A 19,439-nucleotide genomic window follows, 5' to 3' on the forward strand; every position below is an offset into this window, starting at 1 on the left:
ATGGTATCCAACCTCAGACTACACAAGAAAACCAATTAGGTTTCCCGGACATGAGCTGTCAATTAAGTGACCAAGCCTTGCTCCAACTTACGATACGAGGTATATGCTGGAGAAACCAATATTATCGTTAAAACCTTTCTAGGTAGTTTGTCCTTAAGTTAGGTCTACAAGGATGCTAAAGTAGTAAATGAATGTATTTTAAGAACAAGCGTACATGAGTAAACTAAAACCGAAGCCATTTGACATGTTTTGTAAAAGTACATAAACTGCCTGACTTGAGTGCAGTAAAATATCCATGGATCGAATGATGTTGATCCCTGAAACATGCCCTCAATACACTTAAGCGAACATGAACTGTGTAGTGTTATGATTGGTCTCTTGGAGACCGATCCGTTTTTAATTAGCAAAGATAAAAACGTATCGAGTTTGTGTCTCAGTCAGTGTGTTCCAGGCACCAAACGTTAATAAATGGCCCCGCACAGACGAAATAAGGCAACAACAGGCAAGGGAGGTAAGTGACTATAAAAGTCAATTTCGCATCACTTCTTCCGGTTCAGGAAGAATTTGTCGACTGATGTGAAGACTTCGGTCGATAGTAAGATTTGCAAGACATGAGTGCTATCAAATGGGCTTGAACAGATATAAAAGAATTTTACAAATGACCTGTCTCCCTAGTGTAAAAAAGACTGTGTGGAAATCTCAACTTTTGATGGGAGACAGTTTCAAAACAGCTGTATCTGTCTGACATTCCGTTCCGCTACTGGTAACTTCCGATTGGACGCACTAGTGTTATCTATGTACGAAAAGCTTAGAGAGAACTTACTTTATCGTGTTGAAAAAAGCCAAAATAATTGCAACAGGTAATTAGCGAAAAGTTGATGGCATTGTAAAAGATTTGTTTGTTGGCTTGCTCTCAGCAATATCCCAGCTATGACGGCGTCTGTAATTAATCGATAGTCTGACCAGACAATCCAGTGAGTGATGTTGGTTTAAGCATTAAATGCACCAAGGGAGAGTGGCTGACCAACCGATTCAGATTGTCGTCTCTTTCAACAACCATAGGTTGCTGATGAACAAAAAACATTCTAACCTGGATGTTCCCAGCCGTGCTTGGTTAAATGTGTGAGGTGTATGTAGATGCTAAACATTGCTGACAATCAAGCAACACTATGCAATACAGTGGAAGCAATACAGAGGAATCTCTCAAACCGACAGTCCGTGGCTTGTTAATTTATCATTAGCTCTTCACCAATCCGGCACGTTGTCTAAACTGGATTAATTCTTCAAATCCGATGAGTGCCGGTATGGACAGCTTCCACTGCACTTGCCGTATAAGCAGTTTGTACCTATCTGACCTCTAAACCTTCAAATGAATTAGTCATATGGATTAAACTTTTATTCTTTAGAGAAAACAAATATCGCAGATTTTTCCTCATCTTTGTAATCAAGATGTTAATTTAATTTGATTTGTGCTTGACCTACTAGGGATATAAATCGTGACAGTATCGGGTGCCTCTATAATTGAGTCACGAAAATCTTGGAGTTGAGTTCATCATGGTCTTGACAAGATTCTATTGATCTCTTTTAACATTAAGTATACGTGCGTATGTGCTAGTGTGTGTGCGTGTGCGTGTGCGTGTGCATGATATGTAAGTATTTGATTATAACCAGGTTTACCGTTCTCTTTCGCAGCCTTCCAAGACACCTACTTCGACGAAGACCCCAGCGATCCGCTGCCTCGTTTTCTACCTAACCCTAGTAACTACACGTATCGAGTTGGACAAACAGCAGTGTTAAAGTGTGCAGTGGAGAATCTCGGGGAAAAGAAGGTAAGTTAGAAGCGCCATACTTCCGTGTACACGCTGAATAGCGAGATTCACTGACAACATGCACCTGTGGCGTGGGCGACCACATCTATGGTGATGTCACTATCTTGGGGTCGAAGGACAGACGGCATGACAGGATGTAAACACTTGTTATATAGAAGGGTGGCAGCTAGGCTGCAGACAGGTGCACAAACATGTGCATACACCGTCTGTGATCTATAGTCCTGTAAAAGGCAAGGTCTCAAACCTGCAATATTTATATTTCTGTTTGGTAAATTTGGTCTCGAGGAACACGGGTAATAGATTCGACTATGACTGCAAAGATATTAGGTCTCCATGCACATTCTTCTCTCGTCAAGATAATGAGACAAAAATGGCCATGCTGATATGTTTGCTAACCTTTTATGGGCAATATGTGTTTGACTAGTTTTTAATTTATAGATTCCCAAAGTAGACATTCACTAAGCAATAACAGTTGCCAAACGTGCCAGCCTAGGCTGGATATTTAGGGTAACACACTGGACTTCACACAGCCGTTGGTCCTGATGTAGTTTGATATGATGGGGACATGTACATGCCTGGTAATAACATCTGGACACAAGTCCCAGAGTGTGATTAGTCCAGAATCCTTCTAGAAGAATTCATATGATTCTTGACTCAGAAGGGTAATAAATATTACCAACACCACTGCTTACGTACGATGATAGGTATATTTACAACACAGAATAAAACACAAGGTCATGACAAGCTAATAAAATATATTTGCATTATTTATATACAATGAATCATTTCTCGCAGCAGCTTTCAGTGATATCTCAGTCATTTATCAAAGCGTGATAAATATCACATGTAAACAACAGCTTCTAATTAGATATGTTTGTTGCAGTAATACTATTGGTAGCAGGAAAATACCGATAAGCTATCTGTTGTTAATAGCGTGTTGTAATTCTAAAGTAAGCATTATGACTTTTCTATGATGTTTTAAAAAAATACACACATCTTCAGCGTGTGATGTTTGTCCTGATGTAGTAAACATGTATTTACAACAAATACCAGAATCATAACAATCATTATACCTCTGGACTTTCAATGTCTTAGAGTTATGTTCAAGTTATAGTCCAGGTTATTGTGATTATATTTATGTGTATTCCCTGTATAGGTATGAGCGATTTAGCTTGCTGGAAAAGTATCACTGTGCAATGTAAATGGATTCATCACAGACGTATTGAAGCCTCTCCGCTTTCCCGTGAGTAGCATTGTTGAACTGCTCTTGGTGTGAGGTAACAAGCAGCGTCCTTCTTAATAGAGAAAATGATGTACCCCTGCTGATGAACGTGTCAATACAAACACCAATACGAGGAAGGATTCGTGTCGAGCGATTTTTTTCTGTCAAGTGTGGCTATATTTTAATCCCAAATGACACTCGGGTAATTAGGATTAACATCCCATGTCATTCTTCCAACTTGTTCAGTTTGTAACCCTAAACTCTCAGATTCCTGTGAGTAGAACGTGCAATGACTAGCTTCAGTAACTGAGAGATTGGCCGCTTAGGTAATCTATGATTCTTCTGCAACACATTGTGATGCAAGTTCCTTCCCTCGAGTTCCGGTTTTGATGATGAAATGTATCACTGACAAACATCGCAATTTAAAAAAAAAACATTACCAAATCAACGTGTCCGGATCAGCATTTCCAGCAACACAAATAACAACAAAACACGACACCAGTGGCCAGTGCTTGTGACGTCACTGTGTGATGGCATCAACCAGATTACCTCATTGAGTCAATATATACGATGGGAACACTGAACACAGACCAAGCTTGGTTTTCTGCCAGTATAAGACAACAAATTTCCAAGCTTTTCAAAAACTCAAAAAGCGGAAAAGATTAATATCTTCCTTCTTAATGAGAAACCAAATGTAAATGTTCAGCCTGTCAACAGTGCTAGATGTTTAAGTACACGTTGCAGAAAGCTATGCAGGAGCGTTGAAGGTTGTATCACAGGCTGTGTTCTGCAATGAATATAAGTGTTTAGCATCACTGTGAATGTCAAAAAGGGATATCAATCATTATACCACGCGCTGAATTCGTGCAAGATGCTACATGGGCCAGTGGTGTCAAAACTTTCACAAGTGAAACCGTATGCAATGTAAACCATTTTGACGTTCTACTAAAATCTGAAAATCGGCATCGGCGTTCATCAATCAAGCTGTGAGCTTGGGTAAACACCCAAACCAAGCTTTTCCAGATAGCCCGCATTTATCTTCCGTTAATGTTTGGGTGATTGACAGTGTATTGACTCGCCATCCCTTATCCCGTATACCGGCACCCACTGCAACGTCTCTACCCAACCGGTCATTAGCTAAAGACAATATTGACCCTGATACCGGCCAGCTTTATTGTGTTATAAATATTGAGAGTGTCTCATTGCCAACGAAAGATTAACGAAAAGGTGTCATTATACCTTGTTAGCAGGAAATAAACTCTCTCGGATGTATCGGCTAGAGGATTATTCCCCATCAACTATTAAATACCTGTAGGAAAGCTAATCGTTGTCTGAATCTTCTGGGATTGTTACGCAGGGTACAAACTGAACGTGCGGTCGGAGCTGTGAAATCATCAGGACGATGTCACGAGATTGTTGTCGTTTAAGAAGATATGATCAAGGTGACGGATTTAAAATGTAATCTAGTAACGCCCACCAAGGTCGAGATGTGATCTGCAAAGTAGTCATAGCCAGCCACTTATAGAGCTTGATGTTGCGGTAATGTGCCAACGAGGCCGTAAGGTCATGAAACTACATGTCTGCAGTTGGAGCCCTGTTCACACCCAAAGCAGTGTAGCATCCATGGTGCTCGTCCTTGAACTGGTAACACCCTTCTGGGAACATGTTGGTTGGTCAGTGATCATCTTCGCAACCATATTCATGAAGAAAGAATGTGCCGAGACGGTGGTCATGAAATATGCAGTCACCCACAAGAGGTTTGTGCAACATAATAAGATGATATATAACAGTGGAGCGAAAACAGTACAAGTGGTTTCCCTACGTCTCCCATCGGGTTTTGCTTGCTTTTAAAGCTATAACTGTACGGTTAAAATGAAAACTCCACGTTAGCCCCAAGCTCCACAACCAGCTACCATTGGTCATAGAGCGACAAGAGACACCGGTTGCATATGCCTGTGTACATTCATGCATGGGTATAACAACAGTCTGTGTCCTACCTGTGTCTTGGATATATCACACCCAATACGTCTCAGTCACACCGAAAAATAGCTATATCAAAGTGCTTTAGAACGGCCTAAACCAAACTGAACAACATGTAACGGTTTTTCCCATGATGATTGAGGTTCATAAACATCAGACAGATGTTGCAAATATCACCTGAAAATGAACATGAAGTATTTCAAAATGTCACTATGTGACAGGCTGTGGTGAATAAGATAACCCTGGTGTTTATCACCTCAATAATAAGATCTGCCAATGCAAATGGAGCAGCTATTTTCGTTGATTGATAATCTATTGAAATGTTGGTTTGCTAATATGTCTAGACTTAAAGGCGAGGTTTCCAGGCTTATAAACTCGGGCAAACAGCTCGCACTTTTTAACTATAGATGCTAACATAAGTTGATTTGAATCAGGTTTTGTTTGAAAAGATGTCATGCAACGAGAAGCTGTGGCCGTTAGTGTCTTGTTCTGTGCCATGGTATAGGGGTTGGGCAAACTGAAATTGTGTCTGATTCATAGTTACCTGATTACAGCATCTTACACACGTAGTAAACATCTAATAACGTCAAATTGCACACTGGATAGTAGAGACTTCTGCGGGCTAATTTGTTGAAAAGTGTTGCTGAACGTGACTGGATCTCGGGAATCTGTCGCACTTAAGACATACATTCACTGCAGGTTTTGTTTTCACAATGTTAAAACGCTTCCCGGCTTTGTGAAATGAATATCTTACGAATAAATAAATTTCCTGGCATGGCAAGACCTGAAGCCAGAGAGGGGATTATGTTTAATGAGTTTCACCATTTGTCGTACTGGCTAGTGTGGAATCATACAGGACCATGAAAATAATGTAATTAGGCGAGCGATATACTTGCATATTTATGTTTACAGTGAAGTTTGGAAGTCAGTGTGTGTGTGTGTGTGTGTGTGTATGTTGTGTGTATATATGTGTGTGTGTTGCGTGTGTGTGTGTGTACCGATAAATGCCAATATCTTCGACGTTTTGACTTAACGAGACCTAGATGTGAATCAGTAATACAATAATGTTGATTGTCATTATTGTGAATAAATTCTAGCAATTGTCACTTAATACAATATTCGTGCCACCTTTCTATGCAGACACTCTATGGGTTGACATAACGGCTGCAGCTCTATATATCCACATAAATGATATGGCTGCAAACATGTACACCATTCAGTGGAATACATCTAGAAATTTACCTTGCTTTAACATCGATCATGACAACTGAGATGGTATTGGTTCATATCTGTATAGACATAGTGTCATAGTCCCGCCAGTGATACTGCTGGTACCAACACATGATATGTTTTGTACTGTTCCTAGTCATATTACTATAATTCTTGTCTTTGTTTTCGATACAATTTAATATATATATTTATACAAACAGATGTCGACTAGTGGCATCACGCATGTTCCCTGCATGACTTGTGTTGTTTGGGTTTCTGCTCTTCACACTCTTCAGACGGGCCATCACCCTTGGCACCAAGACAAGATGGTAACTGGTCCGCATACTAAGTTTAGCCATCATCTGGTCACAACCTTGTGTCTGACCATTCAGTGGTCATACAATTACATGAAATCCTATTCCACGCGTACACTCAGATATTAAAAGTAATGTCTCTCAGACAGAAAACAATTTTTGTCTCGATTGATTTCTAATTGGTAGCCAGAACGGTCAAGGGAACGTGAATATAGCTGCCTTCTGTGACCAGGACCAATCAATAGCACCATTACAGGAACCCGGAGACACGTTCGGCTTCATAATGCTTATGACTTAAGTTGATTCGATCCAGGAAACTGATGGAGTTGACACGAGTGAAGTTCCAACCTTCGCAGCGCCGTAAAAGCCAATTCGTGTTGGTCGGCTTCCTTATATGACCAGAATCCTAACTACGGTTTTATTTCGTCCCAAGGGGCCTAGCAGATATATTCGTAGTTGTCTTTTTTGACATGTTGGTGTGTATGCGTGTGACTTTTCCCTCCCGTCTATGTATAAGTAAAAGTTCTGGCACATTCGCGAAGTAAGAAGAAGCGACTGGCTCCGGATGTATTGATGGGTATTTTGCGTTTCGATTAGGACCTAAGTAGCGTCAAAGGTTTCTTTCATTCAGTAGCATAGGGAAGTAATTTACCATAACGGCTTTTCACACTTGCTGTCATTTTTCTTTAAGCCACTCAACGCCAGCTAGTGGGTTACAATCCGCAGCGTATAGTCCTCTGCTGCAAAAAATATTTCACAGGAAAACTTCTAATGTTGAGAGAGAAGATGGTATGATGTGTGTCGTGTGAAATTACTGGCGTAATGAAATCACTTCCCAGATGGACATTGCCGTACATCTGATGGGGATACACATTCTCGGTGTGAAGTACATTACTCATCACTAACAACAGCTCTCATGGGTCAAACTCTTTTTCAACACAGACTGTCCAACTGCTGTAAAGTCTTACTGTTTGAAGTCATTTACACAACATGTTGTGAGCATAGATTGACATTTCAATTCATTCTATTTATTATTATTTATTTGTGTTTCATAACACTACTAGCTCAGTGGGATGGACTCAACTGAAGTATTATAACAGAAACTGGAACTGGATCAAAATATGAACAGACACGTGGGGCCGTTATATTAATTACGACATCATTCAAACATTTAAACCCCGAAACTATACTTTATAAACCTTTCATTAGACAAACGTAAGTGTATGCTGATATACAATATCAATCATGAATATGACCTATTAATGTAACTATTTACAGAATAGTATAATTGTTAACATGTGTCAATTACACTGACTCATCATTATGCTAAGGTCATGTTCAAGACATTCCTAAATTTATACAAACATATTCTTTTACATATCACCAAAAGAAACTGGCATGATACATTTCAAATCATGTCTATAATACACAAAGAATGAAATATCAGATAACATTAAGATTAAGTTGAATAATGATCTGTTACTTAGTTTATTACTTACCTACTCCAGGATAAATGACAAAATCCCACAAGTGCTCTGTGACCAGCTGACCGTGTCATGAACTGTGCTTAAACTATACGCCTTAACAACAGTTGACTGTACACTAACAAACTTTAGGACAAATGGACCCTGGCGACTTTGGACAGGCTAGTCTGTGGTGATCCTCCGGATGAATGCGGTTAAGGCAGAAAACTCATGGAATACGTTTTATTACAGGATATTCATATGGCGTACACACCCATACAACTAGTGCTTGCTCAAAGTATTTGTACTCACTTGTATTTGTTTCCCTCCATCATTGGGCGTCCAACTAGGCACCCAATTCGCAGCTGGGTGGACTGGGACACACAGTCTCAATACTTTGTTCAAGTGTTCTGTACGTAGCTTTACCCGCAAGTAGGTATTTGCATGTGTTCATGTGGCCACCATCTGGTCATATGCCAACGGATTAGTGGGTTCTTGTACGTGCACATGATTGTGTACTGTACACTAAGGGTTGTGACAACAGGGAAATTGTCTGCACTCACAAAGTTGACTCCAAGGTTTTTACACCCGGTCACAGGTGGGCTCGATGCCCACACCTCAGTCTCGCTGGATCACTAGCCTGGCGTTTTACCAGCTTACCCAGTGTTTGTAAAGTGCTGAACTGAATATCAAATTAAGTTGCACTTCTTGAAAAACAACAAACATTTGATCCCATTACAAAACTGTCTCACCAACACGACAGGCATAGAGTAATGTACCAAATGTGTGAGAAATCCCCACAGAACCAGCACAATATAACACTGACAGGATTGATATTTTCAATGATCCTTAATATTGAGAAAACAAAGGCCAAAAAATTACAGATTCACAAGTGAGGTTTGATGTACAACACAGCAGAGTCAATTCTAAAGTAATGGGCCACAATATAATGTAAACTCACCGAAATCTTGATGTGAGAGTGAGAAACAGTTATGCAGAATGTAACACAGCGAGCGATCAGGCATCGGTTATGTAGGTCAAGCGTTAACGGTGATTGGCAGATATGTAGTCCAGTGAATCTGTGTGTTTCCGAGACGACAACACGGCATTATCACTTAAAACACTTTAACCACTGTCACCCAAATAATAATTATTACTTAATTAATAATACAATTTACAGAAAATACACTCTCGTAACACATGACAGATACTCACTTGCACTGCTATTTGATAATGATGGATCCGCACTTGATGTGATGTTAGTGAGTGTCTCCTCTCCATATGCGAGGACGCTGGTTTATGGCAAGTCATTTAAACCAACCATAGTGCTGAGTTATAATTTCCTCACAACATGAATTTCGTATGCTCCTGCAACTATGGCGGAGGTGTATCAAAGCCTCTAGAACTAATTCTACATTCCAGGTTCAATTTGCAATTTAGTTGCAATGTCTGAAGTTTACACGTCGCTGTAATGAAAGAATAATTGTAAATGCGAGGCAAAGCATAAACACTCCCTCGTAGGTTGTTCTTGTGCATCAAGCCATGTTGTTCCAATACCGAAGTGAACGTGTACTTCTTATGGCTGGACTTACTCGAGGGCAGTTGATAATTGCGGCTGTTTACTAATGGCATTAAACCCTCATTGTGTGTTTCTGTCCCACAAAACATCAGGAATGCTCATGTGTCTATATGAAGATTCAGTTCACAGATTATTTATGTGCCCACTTTTCGCTTCATCTAACAGAATCTCTCATAAGATGCAAAATCAATAGACTCTTAATAGTGTGTTATATTTGCGGTTTCCACCCACAGGCAGTGACTGAATTTATGCAATGCTTCTCCGTGGCCACACAGACACAAACCAATATTTGAAGTGAACCCTTTAAACCCTTTCGATATAATACAGCATGTAGATATAGACTCAAGAGTGTGACATGTCTGTTCCATCGAGCTTATTTACGTGGATGTGCATCGTCCTGCCAACTTGCTTCAAGAGTAATTCGAGATAATAAAAACGACCACACAGTGTAGGTTAATGTAAACCGAACGTTACCATGGAAATCCCATCAGTCGTCGTTTTTTAACAATTCAGTGATTTTGTATTGCTGCGTAATTGGATACAAAAGAGTCAATAGAAATTACGTAAGCGTGAAATGTGGATATGAATATTGCTCCCATTTTGTCGTACCGGTGACCCCTGTGAGACCGAGGAGAGTCAGAGGGGGTACTGTTCGATCCCCCTAGCTTGACGTGACTACTGTACGGCAGGCTAAGTACGTGCTATGCACAGTTCGACACCCTTCGTTAATTGTACTATTTCTAGTTTCATTGGTAGTTTAGACCCTTTCATTGTTGTATTCTTTACAAAAGACACCTACTTCTATTAGCATGAATAGTCCCTAGAGACAGTATATCAGGTTATATGTGTCCCTGTTGATGCGGTTGATTGATCAAAGAGTCGGGTTGCGTAGGTATAACTACTATATGTAAGTGCACATGCCAGTAATCAGTTTGGTGTACAAACCCGTGCTATGCTGTTCAACTGTATTTCACCAGAACTAAAGGACATCGTATAATAGGCAGACAATGTGATGTCCTGTTTCAAAAAATGTATTGCAGCTCCGCTCTGCCTCATTGTTTGTTCTTCAGTTGTGTTGTTTTTGTACCATCGTGTCGAGGTATCATCCTGTCATATCATCCTGTTCTGTTCTTCCCTGAACAATATTGTGCTCTGTGGAATTGAAAACAGAGCAACCTTTGGAGAAGGTGTGAGGCATAATATTTCCTCGTTGTCCATGAGTTGTCATCTTCTTTTGTCTCACGAACGTCGAACCAAGCTCACTTATGTACTCCTCACACATCTCAGTACTCTTGGGTAGTTGACATGGGTGTATAGACAAACCTGTGCAGTCTGTACACATTCTAATCCTGCTTACAGAAAGCAACATGTAAACTAAATATACAACTAGCTAGCTGATACACACACGTGAACCTAATATATAAAGATGCATTGGATATGATTTGAAAATTGCACTAGGACTAGAATGGGAACCACAAAGGTTTAGATACGTCGTGTTCAAAGGCTTCTTGCGGCTCTGGTTGTCCGTCTTATGGCGTTCCCTGGGCACAACAAAAACCTAGCGACTGTACTTTTCAAGGTTATGGTTCAGTAGGATTCATAAGTGGATGGAAAGTCTCAAGCGAGACGCTACACCTGTGTTCTTGTCCCCATGACATAACTGTGGATTTGACCTCAATAAGCAATGATTTGACCTCCTTCTCAGTAAAGGCCCATTGACTGGGATTCCGACAAGAGTTATCCTTGAAATTGCCGTACTCTACTGGGGTCAGTGGCGTGACTGTAAACGCCTTCCACAGAACAAAATGTTGAGATATTATTCCATAAAAGATATTTTTGTTGTATTTTAAGCGATTTTATGAGTTGTTATTTGCCATAGCGTAGTTATGTTGGAGACGTTAGGTTTAATATGCGTATGAATACGAATCAGCTGTTTGGGGTCACATGGCCTGTCTCTGGGTGGTTTTTATTACGTGTTTTGTCTGTTTAAATTGCATTATGAAAATATGCCCTCGTTAAAATACCAGTCAGTGCCCCACCAAGGCGCGGCACTAGGAACGATATTTCAATTCAGGCATATTTCCTGTAGTGCCTCTTTGGCTATTCTTTAATTATGTCATTACCACCAGTTGGTTATATAGCTGGATAAGGGTTGGCAGACAGGGATGTGCAACCGGAGTAATGTCTACATTGCCTTTTGACAGATTCATAAGTGGCATTTAGAAGTGATGCACTTAAGGGATGAGAATGTAAGCAGAAAGGTTCTCTAGATGTACAGTGGAAGCTTTGTAAATCGACTTTAAAGATATACAAGTTTCCAATAGTTGTGAGTTGTGGTATTGTGATGGGTTCTGATCATGTCCTATACTTAAAGTCGACCTAATTATGTAAGACATGTCTATACAATTTTCCAGTTATCGGAAGATGTTCATCACATGATGTGAACAAAATTGAACACAATGCATTATAAAGTGTGCAAGTGCTTTGGTGAATGATCGATTTCGACTGGTCAGTGTAAGGGATCAGATCACAACAGCACGTTTCATATCGCACCGTCTGACTCGCCGCAAATCCCTGCGCAGATCTCTGTCCCTCGAGCGTGCCAGAGAACCAGTCGTGGATCCGGCCTGATTATGCTTCTTGGTTTCCAAGTACTAATGGCTCTCACCAAACTGGTAAGGTCTAAAATCCACATTACACCCCCTCCTTTATGAGGTGGACATTTCGTCATATAACCGAAGGACTTACAAAGAGGGGTTTAATGAAGCTCACTCAATCAATTTTATTCTATCATGTGGTCCAAATGACACAAAGGATTTCATTTTATATACAGACTTTCTAACCATTGAATGATTAACTATAATCTGTTGCTTAACTGTAGGTGATTAAACGAATGCATTGCAATAGGAAATAATTTGGCATTGTAAGTCATTCCCAAATGTCCTTGTCAAGTGTCAGCATGATACAATACTTATAATACAGTGTACACTACACATAGAAACAGGTTTTTGAGCGAACACGATTGTTTCTGTGTCCTAGGGATACTGTATATGTATATAGGACAGACAGCAGCATGCGTCATACGTCTGTCATACGTTGCTGCATCGAGATTACAAGAAGAATTATCTTACCTCACACATGAATGTCGCTTTCTGATTGGCTCAGCGCTGTTCTATTATTTTCTTATAAAATCTAAGTAAAGTTTTCAAAACGATTTATGTTTGACATGTAAATGAGTTTCCACAACTTGACACGGCAGTGACAGAAAATGAAACTGCAATGATCTCAATATAGATGGAATTCTATCATCGGCATTGCATTTTGAGGAGCATTCGTGTGAAAAAGGAACGTGCCATTGGTTTATTCGACAACAGGGTGTGTGTGGCAGGTTTTAAACTACACGCTAGACACCAGTAGGTGTTAACTGTTCCCTAAAAATGTTCACGTGAATAACAGAAATAACATCTAAAAATCCAACTGCCATGTGTGTACCGTTAAAGGAATTCTGAAACATTTATCCCACAAGAGCGTCAGTCTAACGAGTCAGTTTATCTAAATGGCTAAGTAAGGCCCGGATCGGATGTAGAATAGCTTGTGGGTATATTTTCATTTCAGACGGAAATTTAATGTCTCAGACTCGTGTGATGTGTACTCCCAGGGGCTATTAATCTTAAAAGTCACCTTTACTTCGTAACAGAGGCAAACAGATGAGAGAGTATGGCAATTAGCGATTTAACCTTTCGTAGAAAGCAAGTTAGAACTCGATATTAATGTGTTTGATGTGTAGCGTGTTCAGGTTGGATAATGTCTCAATACTTACATTCGTTGTATTTACGAGTGAGGTTCTACATTAGACTTGGTCTGAAATGTCCTATAGAATGATGTTAAGAGAGTAAGTTGTTGAAAGACGCTTGTATTGTTAGGGCAATGTATGACTGTGTCTGTGTGAGTGAGTGAATATGGATGTGTACATGAATGTTTATCTTACCTAACACATGAATGTCGGTTTCTGATTAGCTAAGCGTTATTCTATTATTTTCAATGTACCCCGCTTATAGGCGATGTATTATTTTCAATGTACATGTACACCGCTGGGAATTCCGAACACTTCTGGTGCTTCATGGTAGTACTTTGTTTATCTCGAATAGCATTGAATTGCGTATCAAGCACGGACATTATCGATATTTTGCGATTGAAAATCGATGGCAGGGGATATAACTCTAAATCTGTTTACCTTGTGTCGACTGCAAAATGGCGATTCGCATAGCATTCAACAGAAATGCTTCAAACACTTCAAAATTAAAATTCAGGTGTTTATAAGATAAATACGTTGTTTACTGGTCCCTCGGGGCCCACGGGCTCATGGGCCTTCGAGGTTTCCTGTACCCTGCGGGCTCGAAAAATCGAAAAATGTAAACAAACTTCGAGGATGTCTTTACGATTACTACCAGGGTTTGTATCAATGGAGACCAGAGACCCTACAGACCCTACATTGACTTTCAATGTGATCTCTGACTATTACATTCAAATTCAGTGGTATCAGAGAAACTGTTGTCACGATGGTCCAGCCACTGACAATTGACGTGAACAACCGGGCTTGTTTTCCTTTATTTTATTGTGCACGTTTACACGAGTGTATGTTTGTCTGGTCATTCTCTTGATCAACAGAGGTCTTTCTGATGCACTGTTCTGGGAAGCCGACTGCATCCAGGGGAAGGACTCAATAGTGCGATTCAGAGACCCATCTCTTTCAAAACGATAAATTGTCACGACAAAATCCATGCAAAAGCACACAATAAAATTTTGAAAAAGCATAAATAACGTAAATCGAACCAGCCCCTCCCACTCTAACTACAGATAAGAACTACTGGGGGAAGTGCGGGAGTGGTGAGATCTATTGTCTGACATGAGTCTTCTTGTGAGGGTGTCAGTACCCTAAATTTCTTGTTTAGACTATTCTACAGCACAGTGACAATACGAAAGGACGGACACAGCGTAAGCATTTGCTGCTTTGACTTTGGATTTCCTTAAGCCTACACATGTAGATTTGTCCTTGATAGTCCTTCTACCTGAAACCTGCAGACTAAAGAAGGTATAGGCCTGACCTTCCAAGAGATGGTCAAGTAAACTGACTGGTCCTACGTCTATCTTGACACATGGAAGATAAAGACTGTTGCATTAGTCAAGGCTAATGGATATGCCAGTGTCATCGAAGGACCCGATATCGTGAATATGTTTCAGTGTAGTAGTCAATATTGGCAACAGATTTAGTGTCATGCATGTAAAGGAGATAAATAGGATAGATTGGAAACCAGGATGATAACCGTCCTCGCTGTTGAGCAAGACGCTCAAAAACGGGTTTACCCACAGACAAAAAATGCGAATGACATGAAGAATCGTCCCTAGATATGCCTTGAATATTCAACACCTGTCCTTGCAGATGCGCCTGAGCTCACCACCAATACATTAAAGACCTGTAAACACGCTGGCAATCCAATTGGTTCTTGTGACCTCAGCTTTCATTCGTGAGGTACAGTATAAATGTCATGTAATTACTAATCACTGCTTCTGTCACTAGTATTCCACCAACCAACCGTACGTCTTCTGTTATCGAATAGTACGCAAGGAAGTACAAAGCCCGCTCTTCCATCTTTTTAAATTAGTAACTATATGAAGCACAGGTGTTCCTAAATAATCTTACCGGCAAAAGAAAGTATACAAGGTTGCAATAGGTCATTATCATTGGCCCAGGGTACCTAGACACACATACGTAATACAGTGGCCTTAACAACAGTTTTACTCAACCCGAGCTAAAAATCACACACATGCTACAGAATGGCGTCAGGCATGCACATGTTCGCTGAGGGTCCTGAAAATCGGTTTCCAGAGGATAAGCAGGTTCTGCATTACACACAATAAATGTTCACTACAATCACTTTAGTACCCTGTATGTCCACCACTTTGATTGACACAGTGATTAAGGGAAATCGCCTCAGATAAGGTTATCGTCAGGAAACGATTTCCCAGGTGCAACGTCGCTGACCTATCTGGAGCAAACCTATGGCCCCCTCACGTTCAACTGGTGATGGTCGTGACATATCTGTGGTGATATGTATAACCCGTCTGCAACCGTTATACCCTCAGTGCATGTGAAACTCTGACACATGCACCAAATCATGGTTTATACACTTTACCGGTTCAACGTTATATTCACGACTTGCACATGCTTTTCACTGCAGGTATTGTATTTCGACGTTGGGGCGACAAATTCCAGTGCATAATTTCCCTACAAAAATATTTCTTTAAAATTTGAGAACTGGTAACTGTTTGTATATTGTCTTTTGCGGGTGAGTTTATGATCTGTTACATTCTTAAATATCTTTCGGGAATATACCTTCATATAATCAATTTATCCGTCCTCGCCTAATCAGGCCGAACTACAGTTGACATTTGTAGGCATCGGTTGTAGTCTGGTTTGTCTTTAAAATCAGATCACACAAATTGTGCAATGGTGTAAAATCCCAAAATTGAAGGTATTCAGAACACTATAATAACATGTCTCAGGACCACCATCAGTTAGTTGAGAAGAACATGTGAGTCTTGTAATTGAAACGTCATTGTAGATAATTTTCAGTTGAATTGCGTTTGGATTTTTCCCGACTCTCAAATCGAAGTGCCTTTCGGCGCCTTCTAAAGAATCCCCTTTGCTTTCACACTGGTTTTCTGCTACGCCCCTTGGCGCCCACTCAATAGACACTACTGCTACATCGATGAAGCGAATTGCTCTCCTCGTTATAGGGGAGCTCCGAAAAGAGGACTCTACATTCAGCCTGGTCAGAAATCAGTTTTGTCAACGGACTTAATCGATCCTAATATTGACATTTCCGTAAGTTGATATTTGCCCGGTAGTCATTATATTCCGCTGTACTTAGTCTAGTTCATTCGCCTAACAAATTGCTTAACTCGCAGTTTGGTCATGCACAAAGCCATATCACATTCTTTTTATGGAGTCTCCCGGCCAAAAAGTAGTTCTGCATTACTATCATAAGGGTTTTCCTTATCCTGCAACTTTCATTTTCATCTGTTTCTATACAAAGTAAAAATGTTGACGGTATAAACATGTCGGGGTAATGGCGTCTCCGGGGATTACAATCCTTACAACGTATGCTCCTAACCACCAAACTAGTCCAGTGAGACTGAAGTATAATCAAACAGCCACGTGTACCACATCATCCTCGTGAACAACGATTTCATTTGATCATTTACGATTTGAAGACGTGTTGTATCAGCATCAAACGCCAAGGTGAATTAAATCATCACAGGCTGTTCGCCCGAGAATATGAAACATCTGGAACTTTGACAAGTGAGATGGAAAATACGCAACATGCATCTTCGTGGCTGCATGGGTTGACTTGAGAGAGAGTATATAGGTATGTTTAATACGACACATGCAGTTACAAGTTGAAACCTCGATATTGGGACAACATAGGGATACACACGAGCCTGGCCTTGAGTGTGATGAGCTGCCGCTGGACCCAGTGGCCACAGGGCTCAGGCTGAACTGGTTCCGTCGTCGATTTACGCCGCAAGCTCAGCATTGTAAGCAAGCACGCAGCGTCCCAAACAAATAAGTCCCGCATTCGGTTACAGGTGAGCATGCGCAGCATCCTCAATAGCACTGAGACATGTCTGTAATCGAGATATATACATACTCCACTACTAATGTATTTTATTCTTGAATATCTTTTGAATTTTCATCTTATACCAAATGCCAATGGCTGCTAGTGTCTCCAGTCGGCCATCGCCTGACTTCTAGTGGTAGTTGTCAGGAAACTACTGAACTCATTTTTGAGTCATGTCTATTGTTGACTTCGTCACTGATGACTCATAGGTTGTGATGAGTTCATTATGATTCATATAGAACGTAAAACAAGTAATGGAGAGACACTGGACGATATGGTGCAGTTTTTGTACACTATCGTACAGGGATGTAGACAAATGTGTTAGGTGTTTACATAACTCACGCATGTTGTAAGTTCAGAAAAAGGTTTTACTGCTTGACGTATTATTTCCCAGTCCTAATTCATTACCTGTTACATTTATATCCAGCCCTCTTCTCTGAGAACTCAGCATAATTTACATTAGATCAGTCTGTTTCGTTTGAAAGTAATGAGTTTTGCGACATTTCCATTCGATTTCGATTTCGGCTACCAGCTAGCATGTGGTCTAATCAGACTCTCATTAAATCTACAGAAACTTTAATTTACGGATGTCCGACACCGTGTATTGATCAGGGCATTCTACAGGGCTCTACCACATCACCAGACCCTGCCTCACTAAGCCACATTTGTGAAGCCCTACAGTCTTTGATGCATATTCACTCCTCATTTACCGCCACAAATATTTCATTCAGTGAGTCCTAAGTCATTACACTCTGGTTTGTAGACGTCGGCAAACTGTCCGACTATCCCTGTTTGATGTTAGAATTATCGCAATGGACATACGCCGCAATACAATATCACTGTTGTCTGATGTGATCAGCATGCACGTGCATGGAATTTTACGTCAGTCTAATGAATAAAAAAATGTATATTCAGAGAATTTTATAGGGATGTTTTTACATTTCATGTAAAGTCCCTCTATGAGGTTTACCAGCCGCTATCCAATTGCTTTGCGCTATTGCAAAGCATCCAGGATCAATGCTTCGGGAACCTTGGTGCTTGCCTTCATCCGGCGTTCGCAGTCATTGTAAACACTTCATAGACCTTTGGCTTGCACCATAGATGGCTATTATTGTTTCCAGAGACCTTTCAGCTTCCTTTTAAGGGCGTAGACAATCACACTGGGCAATTCTGACCGCCTGCAGAAGAATATAAAAGACTGTGTTTACTTACGGGGAGCATATTATAGGATAGCTTCCGATCATAGTATTTCCTGGAGACACTGCTTGTCGATTTGCTCCGAATGTAGGTCCGTGTGACGCAGGACTTCCAGGATGAGTGAGGACGTTATTACCACATTTAACACAAAGGCCATAAGTTCTGGCTTGTATCAGTTTCCATGGAACAGTAATCAATACACACACACATATCAATAACCTCAGTCAATATATTAAATAGAGTTATTAGAATACAATTTTTACAACCAACAAAGTCAGATTTACACTCTCCAGCAGTGGTTGTATTGACCGTTTCCGCCTTGACTCCAACATATGAAGTTGCGCTACATCACCGATGACGTACGACAGGCACATGCGGAAACTCAGCCTTGTGAAAGTATTTTTGCACACGTCTGACATAAGCTGCAAATACATGAACCTGTTCTGTACATCACAAAAGATGGGACACGTTCATATTGAAACACATACTTTACCAATGTCGGAAAGACAAATTGTTCTAGTCAAAATATCCATGATGCCAGTTTGGGAAAAATATTCCAATTAGTTTTGCAACAATGCAGTTTGCTCAGGTTTATTACATATGTTCACATGTTTTATTACAATGTAGAGACGCGGGGTGATTTTAAACGTCTTAACAAGCGAATAATGGATATTATATTTGCTTGTGTTGGCTGGGGGCCTTGCCACAATTCCTAGTATCATTGTTTCTTCTCATGCCCCGTGCCAAGTACACCACTTTGCTGGTATGATCGTTCCCCTACAGAGTCCCCGTCTTCCTGTGTGTATTATGTTAGAGCTTCCCAGGTGGGCGTACTTACATATATGGTAATTAGTATGGTTGTTAGTCTACGATATGTATTACGAAACCTGCAAAGAGTAACTTCTTTCTAATGAGAAGCAAGGGTATCTGTATGTATTGGAGCCTGGGCCAAGGCACAATGCAT

At 40.4% G+C, this 19,439-nt stretch overlaps 1 protein-coding gene across 1 annotated transcript in view; it reads left to right on the top strand.

Annotated features, from left to right (window-relative positions):
• The window catches only part of LOC137279149 (zwei Ig domain protein zig-8-like), a 107,552-nt gene that overhangs the window by 68,605 nt on the left and 19,508 nt on the right, over nucleotides 1-19,439 (top strand). Inside the window, exon 2 of the mRNA XM_067811626.1 lies at nucleotides 1,693-1,829. Coding sequence (XP_067667727.1) covers nucleotides 1,693-1,829 — 137 coding nt within the window. The remainder of the gene's footprint in view (nucleotides 1-1,692; nucleotides 1,830-19,439) is intronic.

The sequence above is a fragment of the Haliotis asinina genome, chromosome 3, assembly GCF_037392515.1.
Source record: "Haliotis asinina isolate JCU_RB_2024 chromosome 3, JCU_Hal_asi_v2, whole genome shotgun sequence".
NCBI classification, from domain to species: domain Eukaryota; kingdom Metazoa; phylum Mollusca; class Gastropoda; order Lepetellida; family Haliotidae; genus Haliotis; species Haliotis asinina.